Source organism: Oncorhynchus nerka, unplaced genomic scaffold, assembly GCF_034236695.1.
Source record: "Oncorhynchus nerka isolate Pitt River unplaced genomic scaffold, Oner_Uvic_2.0 unplaced_scaffold_1088, whole genome shotgun sequence".
Lineage (NCBI taxonomy): Eukaryota > Metazoa > Chordata > Actinopteri > Salmoniformes > Salmonidae > Oncorhynchus > Oncorhynchus nerka.
In genome coordinates this window covers 36,760-58,056 of record NW_027040230.1, presented here as the reverse complement: position 1 = coordinate 58,056, position 21,297 = coordinate 36,760, and the positions used below count along the sequence as shown (strand labels likewise).

The window sequence follows — 21,297 nt, the reverse complement described above, 5'->3', positions numbered from 1 at the left end:
TGTCATTCTTATTTAAAGTCCTGTTAACTCTATCACAAAAACACATTCTCTCAACGTCACCACTGAGAACACCAGAAAATGGAATCACTAAACTTAATGTTTAAACTGTTAACTCCACAAAAACACTGTAAAAACCACACACACACACACCACACACACCCCTCTTGCTCAATCTAGCCATCTCTGGTCACTGTCAAGCTAGTTAATGAGAAGGGGACTAAAATCAATATACACACCTTGGGAGGAATTCCTGATTACCAGCGTGTCTGTCTGTCTGTTGTCTGTGTCTGTCTGTCTGTCTGTCTGTCTATGTGTTTATTTATTTATTTCTTATTTAAAAAGATGAGAACAAGTTCCTGTAATTTCATCATAGGTACAAACTTCAACTATGACAGACAAATGAGAAAAAAAATCCAGAAAATCACATTTTTAATTCATTTATTTGCAAATTATGGTGGTAAAAAAAAGTATTTGGCAAAGTAAATACAATAGCAAGTAAAACAGGAATGGTAGTATTGCAATGGAAGAATCACTGCATTCCACTGAAATAAAAAAACAAAGCAGAAAATGGAATAAATAAATTAAAGCTGAGGTAGTTGTTTCTCTTATTGAAAGTCCTGCTCTGACAGTTGGTGTTTCCCTCACAAAACACACAATTTAAGAGATTTTTGTCTCTCTTTCCAGTGTTCTGCAGAGAACACCCCCTCTAGCTCAAATCTAGCCATGACTTCTGAGATATACCAGCTCTAGTTAATGAGAATCTGACTAAAAAGGGGGACTTTACCTAGCAGGGTCTTGTAGATGACATGGAGCCACCACCTCCCTCTCTTCTGAGGGCTTCCTCTGTTCTGAGGCTCTGGTCTAGTATATGGGGCTTTGTGACAAAACTGCACTGTCTGTCTGCATCCAATTTGTTGTAGGGTGTGGAGGCTCCTTTATCTTCCTCAGTGGGGAAAGAGGATGGTCAAATGAAGAAGGGTACATTTGGCAGCATGAGTGAAGGATCTCCCTTGTCCTGAATAATTTCTTTGACTAATCTTTCTCTCTCTCTCTTTCTGCTCTCCCTCCACAGCAGCTCCATCTTCTCTCAGAGAGTCACTGATGTTCACCCAGCCCATCAGGGCTCGGTTGAAGGCCCATTTGTTTTACCAAATTTAAAGCAAATTCCACGGAAGGACAGTTCTACATTCCCCTCCTCCTCTTTCCCTCTGTTCTGAGTCTCTCCATTCCCTCTCTCTTTCCCCTATGGATCAGAGACTCTCTCAGCTCAAGAGCCTCTGTTCTGATCTCTCAGAGAAGAGAGTCTCCTCCCTCTCTCTTTCCCCTCTGTTCTGACTCTCAGACCCTCCCTCTCTCTCTCTTTCCTCTGTTCTGACTCGAGGCTCTGAGAAACCCTCCTCTCTCTCTCTGCCGATAAGGATCTGTCTTTCCATCTGTTCTGACTCTCTACCCTCCTCTCTCTCTTTCTTTCCTCTGTTCTGACCTCTCTACCCTGACCAGCTCTGAAACTCTCTTTCCCTCTGTTCTGACTCTTCCCCTCGGTAATCTGTTTCTCTTCTCTTTCCCTCTGTTCTGAGGATCTCTAGGTCTGTAGCTCTTTCTCTCCTCTGTTCCCCTCTGAAGAGGGGGATCCCCTCCCTCTTTCCTCTTTGGGAATCTCTGTTCAAGAAAGAGACTCTGAACCCCCTCTCTCAATTTCCTCAGATAATTTTCCCTCTGTTCTGACTCTCTAGCCCTCTGATTTCCTCCATCCCTTTTTCAGCTCTTTCTCTTTCCCTCTGTTCTGACTCTGGGGAACCCTTCGAGTCTGCTCTCTCTCTCTCTCTTCCCTCTGTTCTGACTCTGGCCCCTCCCTCTCTCTCTCTCTTTCCCTCTGTTCTGACTCTCTGGGGAAAGAGAGAAATCTCTCTCTACATTTCCATCTGTTGAATAATTTCTCTGACTAATCCCTCTCTCTGCTCTCCCTCCCTCAACTCTTTAGAGAGTCACTGATCTCACCCTCCCTCTGTTCTGACTCTCACCCTCCCTCCCCTCTTACCTCTCACACCAGCAAATTCCCATATCTCTCTCTCTTTCCCTCTGTTCTGACTCTCTACCCTCCCTCCCTCTCTCCTCTCTTTCCCTCTGTTCTGACTCTCTACCCTCCCTCTCTCTCTCTCTCTCTCTCTTTCCCTCTGTTCTGACTCTCTACCCTCCCTCCTCTCTCTCTCTTTCCATCTGTTCTGACTCTCTACCCTCACTCTCTCTCTGACTTTCCCTCTGATCTGACCCTCCCTCTCTCTCTTTCCCTCTGTTCTGACTCTCTACCCTCCCTCCTCTCTCTCTCTTTCCCTCTGTTCTGACTCTCTACCCTCCCTCTCTCTCTCTTTCCCTCTGTTCTGACTCTCTCCCTCCCTCTCTCTCTTTCCCTCTGTTCTGACTCTCTCCCCTCCTCTCTCTCTTTCCCTCTGTTCTGACACTCTCCCTCCATCTCTCTCTTTCCCTCTGTTCTGACTCTCTACCCTCCATCTCTCTCTCTCTCTCTTTCCTCTGTTCTGACTCTCTCCCCCCTCTCTCTCTCTCTCTTTCCCTCTGTTCTGACTCTCTCCCTCTCCTCTCTCTTTCCTCTGTTCTGACTCTCTACCCTCCTCTCTCTCTCTTTCCCTCTGTTCTGACTCTCTACCCCCTCCCTCTCTCTTTCTTTCCCTCTGTTCTGACTCTCTCTTTCCCTCTGTTCTGACTCTCTCCCTCCCTCCCTCTCTCTCTCTTTCCCTCTGTTCTGACTCTCTCCCTCCCTCCCTCTCTCTCTCTTTCCATCTGTTCATCTCTCTACCATCCCTCTGTTCTGACTCATTACCCTCCCCTCTCTCTCTTTCAATCTGTTCTGACTCTCTACCCTCCCTCTGTTCTGACTCTCTCCCTCTGTTCTGACTTTCCCTCTGTTCTGACTCATCTCTCTCTTTCCCTCTGTTCTGACTCTCTCCCCTCCATCTCTCTCTTTCCCTCTGTTCTGACTCTCTACCCTCCATCTCTCTCTTCCCTCTGTTCTGACTCTAGGGACTCCCCTCCATCTCTCTATTTCCCTCTGTTCTGACTCTCTCCCTCCATCTCTCTTTCTCTCTGTTCTGACTCTCTACCCTCCATCTCTCTTTCCCTCTGTTCTGACTCTCCCTCCTCCTCTCTTTCCCTCTGTTCTGACTCTCTACTCTCTCTCTCTCTCTTCCCTCTGTTCTGACTCTCTACTCTCCCTCTCTCTCTGTGATATCTACGTTTTTTTAAATAAAAATGTTCACACATAAAGTGAACCGTTTTTGCTTTGTAATTCTGGGTTATTGTGTGTAGATTGATGAGGGAAAAACACATTTAATTCATTTTAGAATAAGGCTGTAATGTGACAAAATGTGTAAAAAGTCAAGGGGTCTGAATACTTTCTGAATGTTACTGAATACTTTCTGAATGTTACTGTATATCAGTATATTAGTCTCTCTCTCTCTGTCTCTCTCTCTCTCTGCAGTGATGTTGTTTTCATCACTTCTGGTTTAACACTGCCATCAAGTGGTGATTGTCCAAACTGCACCACTGTTAAGATAGAGAAAGTGAGAGATAGAGAGAGAAGAAAGTGTGGGAGAGAGAGAGAGCAGAGTGGGAGAGAGAGAGCAGAGATTAGAGAGAGCAGAGTGTGGGAGAGAGAGAGAGAGAGAGAGAGAGAGAGAGGAGAGAGAGAGCAGAATGTGGGGAGAGAGAGAGCAGAGTGTGTGGGAGAGAGAGAGCAGAGAGTGGGAGAGAGAGAGAGAGAGAGAACAGAGAGAGCAGAGAGAGAGCAGAGCAGAGAGAGAGCAGAGAGCAGGCTGAGAGAGCTGAGAGAGCAGAGTGTGGAGAGAGAGAGCAGAGTGTGAGAGAGAGCAGAGGGAGAGAGAGAGCAGAGAGACAGAGAGAGAGCAGAGAGAGCAGAAAGAGAGAGAACTCTGTTGGGATAGTGAGAGAGAGAGCAACACTGTGTTGGGAGAGTGACCCAGCAGACATCACTCTGTTGGGGAGAGAGAGACACCTGCATTACATCACTCTGTTGGGAGAGAGACCCTGCATTGGGAAGACTCTGTTGCTGGGAGAGAGAGAGAGACCAGAGAGCATCACAACACTCTGTTGCTATAGTGAGAGCTGAGATTAGAAGACTCTGTTGCTAGAGTGACCCAGCAGACATCAGAGCAGTTGCTATAGTGAGCTGCATTACAACAGTTGCTATAGTGACCCTGCATCAGAACACTCTGTTACTATAGTAGACCCTGCATCACAACAGAGAGTTGCTATAGAGAACAGATCACAGACAACAGTTACTAAAGAGAGCAGACAACACTCTGTTGCTATAGTGACCCTGCATTACATCACTCTGTTGCTATAGTGACCCTGCATTACAACACTCTGTTGCTATAGTGACCCTGCATTACAACACTCTGTTGCTATAGTGACCCTGCATCACAACACTCTGTTGCTATAGTGACCCTGCATCACAACACTCTGTTGCTATAGTGACCCTGCATCACAACACTCTGTTGCTATAGTGACCCTGCATCACAACACTCTGTTGCTATAGTAACCCTGCATTACAACACTCTGTTGTACAATTTGTTTAATTCTATTCCACATATTTAATTGTTTTGTATTTCATTTCATATTTGTTTCATGTTTCAACCAGTCGCAGGTTAACATCAACCTGACAGAGGAAACGTAAAATCAATAAACAAACTGTTTTCACAATTAACAGCCTTTTCTTGTTTCAAGTATGTTTTATTATGAAAAGTACAATATATCATTGTTTTCTTGTACAACTATGGAGCGTATGTCCAGATATAATTATATATAATTGCTCAATTTGTTATTCAACATAAACAGTGTTACAAAACATGTCCTTACAACTATAGGAAGATTTTGTGTGTGTGTGTGTGTGTCCTGTGTGAAAGTTTGTGTTTGTCCAGTGTGTGTGTGTCCAGCGTGTGTGTTTGTGTCCAGTGTGTGTGTGTCCAGAGTGTGTGTGTGTGTCCAGTCCAGAGTGTGTGTGTCCAGTGTGTGTGTGTGTCCAGTGTGTGTGTGTGTGTGTGTGTGTGTGTGTGTGTCCAGTGTGTGTGTGTGTGTGTGTCCAGTGTGTGTGTGTGTGTCCAGTGTGTGTGTGTGTGTGTGTCCAGTGTGTGTGTGTGTGTCCAGTGTGTGTGTGTGTCCAGTGTGTGTGTGTGTCCAGTGTGTGTGTGTGTGTGTGTGTGTGTGTGTGTTTGTTTGTTTGTCCAGTGTGTGTGTGTGTGTGTGTGTCCAGTGTGTGTGAGTCCAGTGTGTGTGTGTGTGTCCAGTGTGTGTGTGTGTGTGTGTGTGTGTGTGTGTGTGTGTGTGTGTCTGTGTCCAGTGTGTGTGTGTGTGTGTCCAGTGTGTGTGTGTGTGTCCAGTCTGTGTGTGTGTGTCCCCAGTGTGTGTGTGTGTCCAGTGTGTGTGTGTGTCCAGTGTGTGTGTGTGTGTCCAGTCTGTTTGTGTCCAGTGTGTGTGTGTGTCCAGTGTTGTGTGTGTGTGTGTGTGTGTGTGTGTGTGTGTGTGTGTGTTTGTGTCCAGTGTGTGTGTGTGTGTGTGTGTGTGTGTGTCCAGTGTGTGTGTGTGTGTGTGTGTGTGTCCATGTCCAGTGTGTGTGTGTCCTGTGTGTGTGTGTGTGTGTGTGTGTGTGTGTGTGTGTGTGTCCAGTCTGTGTGTGTGTGTCCAGTCTGTGTGTGTGTGTGTCCAGTGTGTGTGTGTGTGTGTCCTGTGTGTGTGTGTCCAGTGTGTGTGTGTGTGTCCAGTCTGTGTGTGTGTCCTGTGTGTGTGTGTTGTGTGTGTGTGTGTGTGTGTGTGTCCAGTGTGTGTGTGTGTGTGTTTGTTTGTGTGTTGTGTGTGTGGTGTGTGTGTGTGTCCAGTGTGTGTGTATCCAGTGTGTGTGTGTGTGTGTGTGTGTGTCCAGTGTGTGTGTGTGTCTGTGTCCAGTCCAGTGTGTGTGTGTGTGTGTGTGTCCAGTGTGTGTGTGTGTGTGTGTGTGTGTGTCCAGTGTGTGTGTGTGTCCAGTGTGTGTGTGTGTCCAGTTTGTGTGTGTGTGTCCAGTGTGTGTGTTCAGTGTGTGTGTGTGTGTCCAGTGTGTGTGTCCAGTTGTGTGTGTGTGTGTCCAGTGTGTGTGTGTGTGTGTGTGTGTGTGTGTGTGTCCAGTTTGTGTGTGTGTGTCCAGTGTGTGTGTCCAGTGTGTGTGTGTGTGTGTTGTGTTTGTCCAGTGTGTGTGTGTGTGTGTGTGTGTGTCCAGTGTGTGTGTGTGTGTGTGTGTGTGTGTGTGAGTCCAGTGTGTGTGTGTGTGTCCAGTGTGTGTGTGTGTGTGTGTGTGTGTCCAGTGTGTGTGTGTGTGTGTGTGTCCAGTGTGTGTGTGTGTCCAGTGTGTGTGTGTGTGTCCAGTGTGTGTGTGTGTCCAGTGTGTGTGTGTGTGTGTGTCCAGTGTGTGTGTGTGTGTCCAGTGTGTGTGTGTGTGTGTGTCCAGTGTGTGTGTGTCCAGTGTGTGTGTGTGTCCATGTCCAGTGTGTGTGTGTGTGTGTGTCCAGTGTGTGTGTGTGTCCAGTCTGTGTGTGTGTGTCCAGTCTGTGTGTGTGTGTCCCCTGTGTGTGTGTGTGTCCAGTGTGTGTGTGTATGTGTGTGTGTGTGTGTCCAGTCTGTGTTGTGTGTGTGTGTGTGTGTGTGTGTGTCCAGTGTGTGTGTGTGTGTGTGTGTTTGTCCAGTGTGTGTGGGTGTGTGTGTGTGTCCAGTGTGTGTGTGTGTGTCCAGTGTGTGTGTGTGTGTGTGTGTTTGTCCAGTGTGTGTGTGTGTGTGTCCAGTGTGTGTGTGTGTGTGTGTGTTTGTGTGTGTGTGTGTCCAGTGTGTGTGTGTGTGTCCAGTGTGTGTGTGTCCAGTGTGTGTGTCCAGTGTGTGTGTGTGTGTGTGTGTGTGAGTCCAGTGTGTGTGTGTGTGTGTGTGTGTGTGTGTGTGAGTCCAGTGTGTGTGTCAGTGTGTGTCTGTGTGTGTCAGTCCAGTGTGTGTGTGTATCCAGTGTGTGTGTGTCCAGTGTGTGTGTGTGTGTGAGTCCAGTGTGTGTGTGTGTCCAGTGTGTGTGTGTGTGTGTGTGTGTGTGTGAGTCCAGTGTGTGTGTGTAGTCCAGTGTGTGTGTGTGTTTACAGTGTTGTTGTGTGTGTGTGTGTGTGTGTGTCATGTTATTATTTCAGGGACACTGAGTCGTCAAAATAATAAACCCTAAACCCTGGATAGAGGGGCTCAGTGAATGTGGAGGTGAATGTGATCAGGTGGGTCAGTGTGTCAGAGGAGGCTCTATAGAAGGACAGAGTGCCGGCTGACCAGTCCAGATACACTCCTACTCTGTGGGAGCTGGAGGGGCGGACATCTATGGTAGTGGGATTATTATTGTGCCTGGCAATGTAACGGTTGTCAGAGCAGAACAGACTCCAGGACTTGTCATTGTGTCCAAGACAACAGTCATCACCCCTTCCTCTCCTGTTGATTCCTTTATATGTCACTCCTATACCAGCCCCCATTCTCCCACTCCACTCTACCTCCCAGTAACAGCGCCCAGTCAGACCCTCTCTACACAGCACCTGTCCCCAGTCCTCAAATCTCTCTGGGTGATCAGGATACGGCTGCTCCTCTCTCCTACATGTCACCTTTCTGTTCTCCTCAGACAGAGAGAGGAGTCTGTTTACTGTGTTTAGGTCCAGTGTGAGATCACAGACATCTGATGGATGAAACCAGACACAATATTAGAAATCATCATCATTCACATTAGAATGTTAACTCACTTTTCACTAATTCATTTAATGTAGATGTTTCTAGGTATCAAAAGGAGAAGTTAAGGTAACTTGAGACTTGTTGAATGATCATATGTTATACTGTATGGTAATATAAAACACACTTATTACCATTAATTACACACACACACACACACACACACAACACACACACACACACACAGACACACACACAGTCAAAGCAACTCTTTGTAAACGTTGGTGTCCCTGATTTCTGCTTCTGTAGAACTACAGCTGATATTTAATATGACCAAGTAAGTAATGATGTTGGTCTTTGACTTTGACTTAACTTGAATTAAGACTTATTCTTAGTCATATTCTTCACAGCAGTCAACACTCACATTTTCTAAGTCCAGGTTTCATTCTGTTCTCTCCACCATGTTCCACACTGTAGCGGTAAGCAGAAGAACAGACAGTCATTGAGGGATACACCTGAACACTCACACACACACACACTGGACACACACACACACACACACACACACACACACACACACACACACACACACACACGTATATATGTCATATATGGAATGTTTGTCTGTGTGTGTGTGTGTGTTTGTGACAGTGTGTTTGTGTCCAGTGTGTGTCTGTGTGTGTCCAGTGTGTGTCCAGTGTGTGTGTGTGTTCAGTGCTTGTTTGTGTGTTTGTTTTAAGAATGTTGTACTGTGTGTGTATTGTGTATGTGTGTAAGTCATTGTGTGTGTCCAGTTTTTATGAAATGTGTGTCCAATGTGTGTGTGTGTGAATGTGTGTGTGTCCAGTGTGTATGTGTGATGTCCAGTGTGTCAGTGTGTCTGTCTGTTTGTACAGTGTGTGTGTCAGTGTGTTTGTCTGTCAGTGTGTACAGATTTAGTGTGTGTGTCCTGTGTGTGTAAGTCCAGTGCTTATTTGTGTGTGTGTACTGTATTTTTGTGTGTCAGTAAAAGTGCCGGTTTTTAGCCAGCCGGCTAATTTTCAACCGCATGTGTGTGTGTGTAAACCAGTGTGTGTGTAAGTCCTGTGTGTGTGTCCATTTTCTCTGTGTAGTGTTCTGTGTGTGTCCAGTGCTTGTTCAGTGTGTGTGCAGTGTGTGTGTGTGTACCGTGTCCAGTTTGTCAGTGTCCAGTGTGTGTGTGTGTACTGTGTGTGTGTGTGTGTACTGTGTGTGTGACATGTGTGTCCAGTGCTTGTTTGTGTGATTAACAAAAATTTACTGTGGCCATTGTACTGTGTGTGTCCAGTTTGTGAGTGTCCAGTATGGGTGTGTGAGTGTTTGTGTGTGTATGTGTCCAGAGCTTGAGCCCAACTGTCCAGAGAATACTGAACATATTTATAAGTTTTGTCCTGTAGACAAACAGATAGAATATTGCATAGTTATATATCAAATGCATATGGAATAATATACAGTACTTAAAACTGATACACACACACACACACACATAACTTTGTCCAAGTGGTGGTATGAATGTTTTTTAACTAGCCTGATAAGTCCAACATGTCTGATATGAACATTGACATAAACCCTCTACATACTTGAGTTTCTCCAGTCTGCAGTGTGGATCCTCCAGTCCAGCAGAGAGCAGTCTGACTCCTGAGTCTCCTGGGTGATTGTAGCTCAGGTCCAGCTCTCTCAGGTGTGAGGGGTTTGACCTCAGAGCTGAGACCAGAGAAGCACAGCCTTCCTCTTGACTAGACAGCCTGACAGCCTCAAAGAGTCAAATCATCTTAAAATCACACTGATATTCTTTGGAGAGTGAAAAAGTGGCAGTAGCATTTTTTCAACATATTCAGATTATCAGTGTCCTGAATCCTTCCATTTATATATTTATAAATGAATGTTTCATTATTAGAATTAACAAATGATCATATAGCATATATTGAACTGAAACCTGACATGAATGAATGTATCATTAATATAAATGATCAAAGTATTGCCTGCAGATAGAAACATGTATAGTACAAATATTATAGTAGACTGACCAGACCACTTTAAAAAGCAGTATCAGTCAGAAGACAGACAGTGAGGAATCAGATTTAGCAAAGCACCACATTTAAAACTGTAAGCTTCACTGTCCAAACACATATGGTGTGGACTGTGTGTGTCTGGTAAACACATGTGGATCTTGAACAGTTATCACTTGTTGACCAACTACAGGAATACTGACCTCAGAGTCTCCAGTTTACAGTGGGGATTCCCCAGTCCAGCAGAGAGCAGCTTCACTCCTGAATCCTTCAGGTCATTGTTACTCAGATCCAGCTCTCTCAGGTGTGAGGGGTTTGAACTGAGAACTGAGGCCAACACTTTACAGGATGTGTCTGTGAGTTTACAGACAGTGAGTCTGCCAACACAGAAGAAATACAATGACAGAGAGGTTATATTAAAATATTTCACTTAGCTTTCCCTGCTTACACTGTAAATAAATGTGTCTCTATACTCCAGCATTTTGGATTTCAGATCAAATGTTTCATATGAGGTGACAGTTTATAATGTCACCTTTTATTTGAGGATATTTTAATACATATCTGTTTCACTGTTTAGAAAAATTAAATTAATTTAATGTATCTAGTCCCCCCTTTTGAGCAGCTTCACTTGTCCCCCTTTTGAAGAAGTCATAACTATTCTGACACTTAAAGTGATTAGACAAAAGTTTATCTGGTCCCATATTCCTCGAACACAATGAGACATCAAGCCTGTGACGCCTTGACTGAGAAAGATCATGAATGAATCATGAATAATAATGAGTGAGAAAGTTAAAGAGGCTACAACAAAACATGCTAACCTCTCACCATTACCAATAACAGAGACTACAACAAAACATGCTAACCTCTCACCATTACCAATAACAGAGACTACAACAAAACATGCTAACCTCTCACCATTACCAATAACAGAGGCTACAACAAAACATGCTAACCTCTCACCATTACCAATAACAGAGACTACAACAAAACATGTTAACCTCTCACCATTACCAATAACAGAGGATACAACAAAACATGTTAACCTCTCACCATTACCAATAACAGAGGCTACAACAAAACATGCTAACCTCTCACCATTACCAATAACAGAGACTACAACAAAACATGCTAACCTCTCACCATTACCAATAACAGAGGCTACAACAAAACATGCTAACCTCTCACCATTACCAATAACAGAGGCTACAACAAAACATGCTAACCTCTCACCATTACCAATAACAGAGGCTTCAACAAAACATGCTAACCTCTCACCATTACCAATAACAGAGGCTACAACAAAACATGCTAGCCTCTCACCATGACCAATAACAGAGACTACAACAAAACATGCTAACCTCTCACCATTACCAATAACAGAGGCTACAACAAAACATACTAACCTCTCACCATTACCAATAACAGAGGCTACAACAAAACATGCTAACCTCTCACCATTACCAATAACAGAGCTACAACAAAACATGCTAACCTCTCACCATTACCAGTAACAGAGACTACAACAAAACATGCTAACCTCTCTCCATTACCAATAACAGAGACTACAACAACACATGCTAACCTCTTACCATTACCAGTAACAGAGACTACAACAAAACATGCTAACCTCTCACCATTACCAATAACAGAGGGGGTCTGATCTTTGTGCCTCTGTAACTTTCTCATTCATCATCATTCACGATTCATTCCTGATTATTCATCATCATAGTAGAATCCACATGAATGTAGAAGTGTTCAGAAACATCTTATATTCTTCCTGACAATACAAGTGAAGTGACTCCAAAATGACAGGACATTATTCACCATTCAGTTTCTATTAGGAAAACCATCTAAAACACAACCAAGACAAACTGCAAATTAATTCACCAAGTTAGTAGAATCACAAGCTTGATGTAATCACTGCAGGCATGTGGGACTAAATACTAAACGTATGACTACTTTAATACACTATAAGTGAATATAACCGGATAATTACTACTTTTCAAATGGGAGAACTACATACATAAAGTGCTTTCATATCTGATAATACTGACCTCAGAGTCTCCAGTTTACAGTGGAGATTCCCCAGTCCAGCAGAGAGCAGCTTCACTCCTGAATCCTTCAGGTCATTGTTACTCAGATCCAGCTCTCTCAGGTGTGAGGGGTTTGACTCAGAGCTGAGACCAGAGAAGCACAGCCTTCCTCTGTGATTCCACAGCCTGACAGCCTGACAAAGAGATCATCATGACTTCACAAACACACTGTTAATTTAACACCAGTAGTGTAAAAAGACAATGGTAGATGCATCTGGTTTATTCTCTCAAACAACATATATATTCATCTTCCGTCTCCTAGAATTGTATGGTCATAATGTTATACTAATGTGAAAATCAATGCATTTTTTTAATATGTTATTCAAATGAATATTATGTAAATATTGTAATACATATTTTTCTCTAAACTGAATATTTCTTCCTGATGATTAGTTCTTAAATGTCATTTTATTTACTCACAGAACAGCTCTGGAGGCTTTGACCACTGGCAGCAGCCTCAGAAGACCTTCCTCTGATCTGGAGTATTTCTTCAGGTCAAACACATCCAGCTCCTTTTCTGAAGTCAGCAACACAAAGACCAGAGCTGACCACTGTGCAGGGGACAGTTTGGGTTTTGAGAGACTTCCTGATCTCAGGTAGCTTTGGATCTCCTCCACTAGAGAATGGTCATTCAGTTCATTCAGACAGTGGAACAGATTGATGCTCCTCTCTGGAGAGTGATTCTCCCTGATCTTCTTCTTGATGTACTTGACTGTTTCTTCATGGGTCTGTGAGCTGCTTCTTGTCTTTGTCAGTAGACCTCGTAAGTACTTCTGATTGGACTCCAGTGAGAGGCCCAGAAGGAAGCGGAGGAAAAGGTCCAGGTTTCCTGTCTCACTTTGTAAGGCTTTATCCACAGCACTCTTGTAGACAGTAACTTCAGGCTTGTAGACAGTAACTTTACGCCTTTGTTTGATCCTCAAGAAAAAGTTACTGGACATTGACTGTGTTTTGGCCATTAGATTCTCATTGTTGTTGATGAATGAGAGGAACACATATACAGCAGCCAGAAACTCCTGAATGCTCAGATGAACAAAGCAGTACACCTTGTCCTGGTACAGCCCACATTCCTCTTTAAAGAGCTGTGTGCACAATCCTGAGTACACTGAGGCTTCATTGACATCAATGCCAGCCTCCTCCAGGTCTTCTTCATAGAAAATCAGATTGCCATTCACAAGCTGTTGAAAAGCCAGTTTTCCCAGTGACAGAATGCTCTCTTTATTCCAGTGTGGACCTGTCTCTTCTTTCCCAAGATACTTTTCATTCTTCTGTTCGGTATGAAACTCCACAAGGTGTGTGTACATCTCAGTCAGAGTCTTGGGCATCTCTTCTCTCTTATGTTCCAACATGTGTTCAAGGACTGTTGCAGAAATCCAACAGAAGACTGGAATGTGGCACATGATGTGGAGGCTCCTGGATGTCTTTATGTGTGAGATGATTCTGCTGGCCAGGTCCTCATCACTGAATCTCTTCCTGAAGTACTCCTCCTTCTGCGGGTCATTGAACCCTCGTACCTCTGTCACCTGGTCAACACACACTGAAGGGATCTTATTGGCTGCTGCAGGTCGGGTAGTTATCCAGAGGAGAGCAGAGGGAAGCAGATTTCCCTTGATGAGATTTGTCAGCAGAACATCCACTGAGGTTGACTCTGTGACGTCCCAACAGATCTTGTTCTTCTGGAAGTCTAGGGGCAGTCGGCACTCATCCAGACCATCAAAGATGAACAGAACTTTGTACTTGTTGTAGTTGGAGATTCCTGATTGTTTGGTTTCCATTGAGAAGTGATTGAGAAGTTCAAACAAAGTGTGTTTGTCCCCTTTCATCAAATTCAGCTCCCGAAAAGGGAATGAAAATACAAATTGGACATCCTGATTAGCTTTTCCTTCAGCCCAGTCCAGAATGAACTTCTGCACAGAGACTGTTTTTCCAATGCCAGCAACTCCCTTTGTCAGCACAGTTCTGATAGGTTTGTCTTGTTCAGTTAAGGGTTTGAAGATGTCGTTACATTTGATTGCAGTCTCTGGTCTTGCTTGTTTCCTGGTTGTTGTCTCAATCTGTCGCAGCTCATGTTCATTATTGACCTCTCCTGTTCCACCCTCTGTGATGTAGAGCTCTGTGTAGATCTTATTGAGAAGTGTTGGGTTTCCTTGTTGAGCGATCCCCTCAAATACACATTGAAACTTCTTCTTTAGGTTAGATTTGAGTTCACGTTGGCAAATCACAGCAAGCTCATCTGAATCTAGAAATAACACAGAGGATATTAATATTACATCTGTTTTAATGCCTACAGTATTGTAGGACTGTTATAAAGTTGTAAATTATAATAATTTATTATCTTAACTGACTCTATAAATGTGTAAATGTTTTCATAAAGCATTACAGACTGGTGTGACTGATTATATTATTATTGGTATTATTGATGGTATTATTAATGTTCTCTCTCTCTAAATAAATCACCACAAACACATCCCTGCTGCTACTTGATGAGGTCACTAGGTGTTGTGTTAAGGCTGCTACAATATCATTGAGTTACACAGCTACTTTAGCTGTACTTTAGCTACAGCTTTTAAATGTTATAAAACAGCATTCAACATGAGGCAGACAGATCTTACATTTCTCCAGTGTGTCAGCAAGCTCCTTCTGGTTCATTTTCCTCAGGATGTGCAGTGTGATCTTCAGAGCCCCCTCTCTGGCACTGCTCTCCTGCTTCTCATCTTCAGGGTCCACCACTTCCTTGTCCTGCTTCTGACTCTCAAAGCCTTCTGGGAGTTCTGGACTAAGAATCCTCTTGAACATCTTCAGCTCGTTCTTCACAAATGTCATAATTTTCTCTTCAAGCATCTGGAATAAATTAAGTAAATTAGTTAAGTTAGTTATGCAAGAGAAGAAATGCTTTCTCATTAACACATTAATGAATGATTGACAGATCAACTTTACTTGAGGTAAACAAAAACAAATGTACATAACAGGACCACATACACTGAATATGGAGGCCAGGTCTGTTTGATGACTCTGGGAAGACTGACCACTGAGAATCTCTGACTCTGATCTCTCCTGTTGGTTTCTGTGGACAAAACATGAGATTACATCTCCTCATCCAGGGAGTACACACACACACACACACACACACACACACACACACACACACACACAAGGAGGGAATGTTGTGTTTGTTTAATATTGTTTTAGGACTATGCAAATGGACAAAATGATTAGCCTATGGATTATGACAACAACAACAATAAATGGGAAAATGGGAGAGGAGAGATGACTAGAGACAGTTTTGTTTAACTCACTGACCAGGACCCATGAGTTCTTCTTACCTTTGTTCAGTAGAAAAGTCTTCCTCTCTAAACTGTATAGGTTGACTCATAGACCAGTCACTCTTCATGGACACACAGCTGGGACCAGGGGAGGCTGGTCTCTCCTGCTTGATTGGTCTTCAACACAACAGAGACAAACATTACATCTCTCATCTACTCTGAGCTCAGATGGGGAAACATAAGAAGAGTTTCATTCCAAAAAGCTATATATCCATTTTCAGAAACGTTTGTAAATGAGCTTTTATTGTTTAAAGAAGTTGTTTTTTGCTAAATAAGATGACAGGTGGCTACCTGTTTCTATTAACCAATGAGGAGATGGCACATGGCTACCTGCTTCTATTAACCAATGAGGAGATGACACATGGCTACCTGCTTCTATTAACCAATGAGGAGATGACACATGGCTACCTGCTTCTATTAACCAATGAGGAGATGACACATGGCTACCTGCTTCTATTAACCAATGAGGAGATGACACATGGCTACCTGCTTCTATTAACCAATGAGGAGATGGTACATGGCTACCTGCTTCTATTAACCAATGAGGAGATGCCACATGGGTACCTGCTTCTATTAACCAATGAGGAGATGACACATGGCTACCTGCTTCTATTAACCAATGAGGAGATGACACATGGCTACCTGCTTCTATTAACCAATGTGGAGATGGTACATGGCTACCTGCTTCTATTAACCAATGAGGAGATGCCACATGGGTACCTGCTTCTATTAACCAATGAGGAGATGCCACATGGCTACCTGTTTCTATTAACCAATGAGGAGATGGCACGTGATCTGCGTCTCAAATAGAACGGACTTCCAGACGTTAGTTAATGGCGCGAGCAGTGTGTCATTTTTAATAACGAAATTAATTTAGCGATGCGAACGTTGTGGTCAGTCTGTCAGCCCCGCTAAAAGGCTGGTGTCGTTACTCTGCCTTCTCCGGGGGCATGTTGAGGTAAATTTACTAACCGGGAGGGTTGAATGATGTGATTTATTGGAGGGCTGGAAGACACACTCTCGAGGTTGTTTACTCACAATATCAGATATTAAGATGATTTTTATAATGAATGTATACTGAGGTTGAGGTTCTGTCTAGTGATTATTTACCCGGTGTTCAATACCTGCTATTGAGGCGCCCTGAAAATAATATTCAAAAGTTCGGTCCTTGGACACAGAGGGTTTAAACACTAAAGTTACCGTCCATCTAGTGAAGAGAGGAGAACCGGACAGAGGTAGCCAGCATCCGTCAACGAGAGAGGGAGAAGCCCTCCACGGAATTTAACAGGTGGAAGAAACAACCGGGGAGCTCCATCGGTCCACAAGAAATGCAGACAGCCGGTGATGATGTAGTGGTAGCTATGGTAACTAGGATGCTGCTGGTAGAGTAGCTAGCTAGATTACCGAGCTGTACCGACTAGCTAGGATAACTAGGATGCTGCTGGTAGAGTAACTAGCTATCTTACCGAGCTGTACCGACTAGCTAGGATAACTAGGATGCTGCTGGTAGAGTAGCTAGCTAGATTACCGAGCTGTACTGACTAGCTAGGATAACTAGGATGCTGCTGGTAGACTAACTAGCTATCTTACCGAGCTGTACCGACTAGCTTGGATAACTAGGATGCTGCTGGTAGAGTAGCTAGCTAGATTACCGAGCTGTACCGACTAGCTAGGATAACTAGGATGCTGCTGGTAGAGTAGCTAGCTAGATTACCGAGCTGTACCGACTAGCTAGGATAACTAGGATGCTGCTGGTAGAGTAGCTAGCTAGCTAGCTAGCTTACCGAGCTGTACCGAATAGCTTGGTTAGTTAGCAGGTCGTTTGTCTGTCCCTCGTCTCGATGATGAATCCGGTGAACCACAAAATGAAACAAGGATAGAGAGTGAAAAGGATATGGCTACACTCATACTGTCCCTGACCGTAAAGAAAAAAGCAAATTGAACAATAAACTTTGGTGTCTCAACACTGTAACAAACTCCGTCGTTATTCCCCAAGATCACCTCAGTCCACTCTGCGCGTAACCGGCTTGGCGCCACACCGAACGTGGACGCGGACGGTTCTGTACGGGGACGCGGACGGTTCTGTACGGGGACGCGGACGGTTCTGTACGGGGACGCGGACGGTTCTGTAGGGGGACGCGGACAGTTCTGTACGGGGACGAGGACAGTTCTGTACGGGGACGAGGACAGTTCTGTACGGGGACGAGGACAGTTCCAGAACGCGGACATGAGCAGTGCAACACAATCAACTAAACCCAGTCTTTACAGTGGGTTACATTAGTAATATTCATTTTTTATTATTATGTAAAACAAACATTCAATATTTTGAGATCTGGGACCATGTTCACACAGTGTCTCAGAGTAGAACATTGGTCGTATAAGTGCTGAGAATAAAGACATTTTACACTTATGGGTATAAGTGGGTGGGTAACTATGCATGAAGTCTCTAGTCCCACCTAGTCGGCAGATATTTAGGACAGTAGTAAGAGAGCTGTCTTAAGTAGTTAAGAGTTAACAGCAGGTGTCCTAAGTAGTTAAGAGTTAACAGCAGGTGTCCTAAGTAGTTAAGAGTTAACAGCAGGTGTCCTAAGTAGTTATGAGTTAACAGCAGCTGTCTTGATAATACTATAGAATAATGCAGTGAGTCAGTGGTTCCTGCTCCACATGTAATTGTTTTGGAGTAGTTAAAATAATGTTTCGATGTTTGATAGGATCAATCCATTAATAATATGTCTTGTGCTTTTGGCAATGATTTATGTATAATAATGATGTATAACAAGTGATACCATGTATGTCTCTAAAGCATTTTGTTTTCATTTTGGCAGATTAACTCATGTTTATTCCCCAAGATTAACTCAGGTTTTCACCCAGTGGTTAAGGAGTTGGACCTGTGGCCTAAAGGTGGCTGGTTCAAATCCCGGTGGAAAATGTGCTATTTGCTAACTGCTAGGGTTGTGTGATGTCATTTATTGACGGGCTGGAAGACGCAATCTGTCTTTTCTATTCTGAGGTTGTTTACTCGCAATATCAGATATTAAGGTGATTTTTATAATGTATGTATACTAAGGTTGAGGTTTTGACTAGTGATTATTTACCTGGGATTCAATACCTGCTATAGTCACTTGTTTTTCTCTCCCAATAGCAACACAGCCCTAATATGAGATAAATAGCTACCTAAAGTAATGAGAGACCATTTTAGAAAATCATGGGACATATAGTCTGTGGTTGCCTGCTATTTTATGTCAATCATAATGCTGCTTGTAGACTATAACTGATGCTTCATGGTCCATCATATTGCTGCTTGTAGCCTATAACTGATGCTTCATGGTCCATCATATTGCTGCTTGTAGACTATAACTGATGCTTCATGGTCCATCATATTGCTGCTTGTAGCCTATAACTGATGCTTCATGGTCCATCATATTGCTGCTTGTAGCCTATAACTGATGCTTCATGGTCCATCATATTGCTGCTTGTAGCCTATAACTGATGCTTCATGGTCCATCATATTGCTGCTTGTAGCCTATAACTGATGCTTCATGGTCTATAACTATAACTGATGCTTCATGGTCCATCATATTGCTGCTTGTAGACTATAACTGATGCTTCATGGTCCATCATATTGCTGCTTGTAGACTATAACTGATGCTTCATGGTCCATCATATTGCTGCTTGTAGACTATAACTGATGCTTCATGGTCCATCATATTGCTGCTTGTAGACTATAACTGATGCTTCATGGTCCATCATATTGCTGCTTGTAGCCTATAACTGATGCTTCATGGTCCATCATATTGCTGCTTGTAGCCTATAACTGATGCTTCATGGTCCATCATATTGCTGCTTGTAGCCTATAACTGATGCTTCATGGTCCATCATATTGCTGCTTGTAGACTATAACTGATGCTTCATGGTCCATCATATTGCTGCTTGTAGACTATAACTGATGCTTCATGGTCCATCATATTGCTGCTTGTAGACTATAACTGATGCTTCATGGTCCATCATATTGCTGCTTGTAGACTATAACTGATGCTTCATGGTCCATCATATTGCTGCTTGTAGACTATAACTGATGCTTCATGGTCCATCATATTGCTGCTTGTAGACTATAACTGATGCTTCATGGTCCATCATATTGCTGCTTGTAGACTATAACTGATGCTTCATGGTCCATCATATTGCTGCTTGTAGCCTATAACTGATGCTTCATGGTCCATCATATTGCTGCTTGTAGCCTATAACTGATGCTTCATGGTCCATCATATTGCTGCTTGTAGCCTATAACTGATGCTTCATGGTCCATCATATTGCTGCTTGTAGCCTATAACTGATGCTTCATGGTCCATCATATTGCTGCTTGTAGCCTATAACTGATGCTTCATGGTCCATCATATTGCTGCTTGTAGCCTATAACTGATGCTTCATGGTCCATCATATTGCTGCTTGTAGCCTATAACTGATGCTTTGGTAGCCTTGTAGCCTATAACTGATGCTTCATGGTCCATCATATTGCTGCTTGTAGCCTATAACTGATGCTTCATGGTCCATCATATTGCTGCTTGTAGCCTATAACTGATGCTTCATGGTCCATCATATTGCTGCTTGTAGACTATAACTGATGCTTCATGGTCCATCATATTGCTGCTTGTAGACTATAACTGATGCTTCATGGTCCATCATATTGCTGCTTGTAGCCTATAACTGATGCTTCATGGTCCATCATATTGCTGCTTGTAGACTATAACTGATGCTTCATGGTCCATCATATTGCCTTGTAGACTATAACTGATGCTTCATGGTCCATCATATTGCTGCTTGTAGACTATAACTGATGCTTCATGGTCCATCATATTGCTGCTTGTAGACTATAACTGATGCTTCATGGTCCATCATATTGCTGCTTGTAGACTATAACTGATGCTTCATGGTCCATCATATTGCTGCTTGTAGCCTATAACTGATGCTTCATGGTCCATCATATTGCTGCTTGTAGACTATAACTGATACTTCATGGTCCATCATATTGCTGCTTGTGGCCTATAACTGATGCTTCATGGTCCATCATATTGCTGCTTGTAGCCTATAACTGATGCTTCATGGTCCATCATATTGCTGCTGGTAGCCTGTAACTGATGCTTCATGGTCCATCATATTGCTGCTTGTAGCCTATAACTGATGCTTCATGGTCCATCATATTGCTGCTTGTAGCCTATAACTGATGCTTCATGGTCCATCATATTGCTGCTTGTAGACTATAACTGATACTTCATGGTCCATCATACTTGTGGCCTATAACTGATGCTTCATGGTCCATCATATTGCTGCTTGTAGACTATAACTGATGCTTCATGGTCCATCATATTGCTGCTTGTAGTCTATAACTGATGCTTCATGGTCCATCATATTGCTGCTCGTAGCCTATAACTGATGCTTCATGGTCCATCATATTGCTGCTTGTAGTCTATAACTGATGCTTCATGGTCTATTGCTGCTTGTAGCCTATAACTGATGCTTCATAGTCCATCATATTGCTGCTTGTAGCCTATAACTGATGCTTCATGGTCCATCATATTGCTGCTTGTAGTCTATAACTGATGCTTCATGGTCTATTGCTGCTTGTAGCCTATAACTGATGCTTCGTGGTCTATTGCTGCTTGTAGACTATAACTGATGCTTCATGGTCCATCATATTGCTGCTTGTAGCCTATAATTGATGCTTCATGGTCCATCATATTGCTGCTTGTAGCCTATAACTGATGCTTCATGGTCCATCATATTGCTGCTTGTAGTCTATAACTGATGCTTCATGGTCCATCATATTGCTGCTTGTAGTCTATAATTGATGCTTCATGGTCCATCATATTGCTGCTTGTAGCCTATAACTGATGCTTCATGGTCTATTGCTGCTTGTAGCCTATAACTGATGCTTCATGGTCCATCATATTGCTGCTTGTAGCCTATAACTGATGCTTCATGGTCCATCATATTGCTGCTTGTAGACTATAACTGATGCTTCATGACCCCATTTACTTTCTATCTCTTTTTGATTTTTAATTTGTTTATACCTTCCGGAAACCTGCCTCACCCAATGTGATACGGAATCGCTATTACTTT

At 43.2% G+C, this 21,297-nt stretch overlaps 1 protein-coding gene across 1 annotated transcript in view; it reads right to left on the bottom strand.

Moving 5' to 3' along the window:
• Positions 1-7,188: 7,188 nt before the first annotated feature.
• Positions 7,189-21,297, bottom strand: part of LOC135570129 (NLR family CARD domain-containing protein 3-like) — a 40,975-nt gene continuing 26,866 nt past the window's right edge. The window contains 10 exon segments of the mRNA XM_065016201.1: positions 7,189-7,747; positions 8,162-8,208; positions 9,336-9,489; positions 9,492-9,508; positions 9,968-10,091; positions 11,936-11,991; positions 12,278-14,090; positions 14,470-14,698; positions 14,837-14,921; positions 15,181-15,297. Of these exon segments, the coding sequence (XP_064872273.1) occupies positions 7,215-7,747; positions 8,162-8,208; positions 9,336-9,489; positions 9,492-9,508; positions 9,968-10,091; positions 11,936-11,991; positions 12,278-14,090; positions 14,470-14,698; positions 14,837-14,921; positions 15,181-15,297 (3,175 nt within the window). The 3' untranslated portion in view covers positions 7,189-7,214.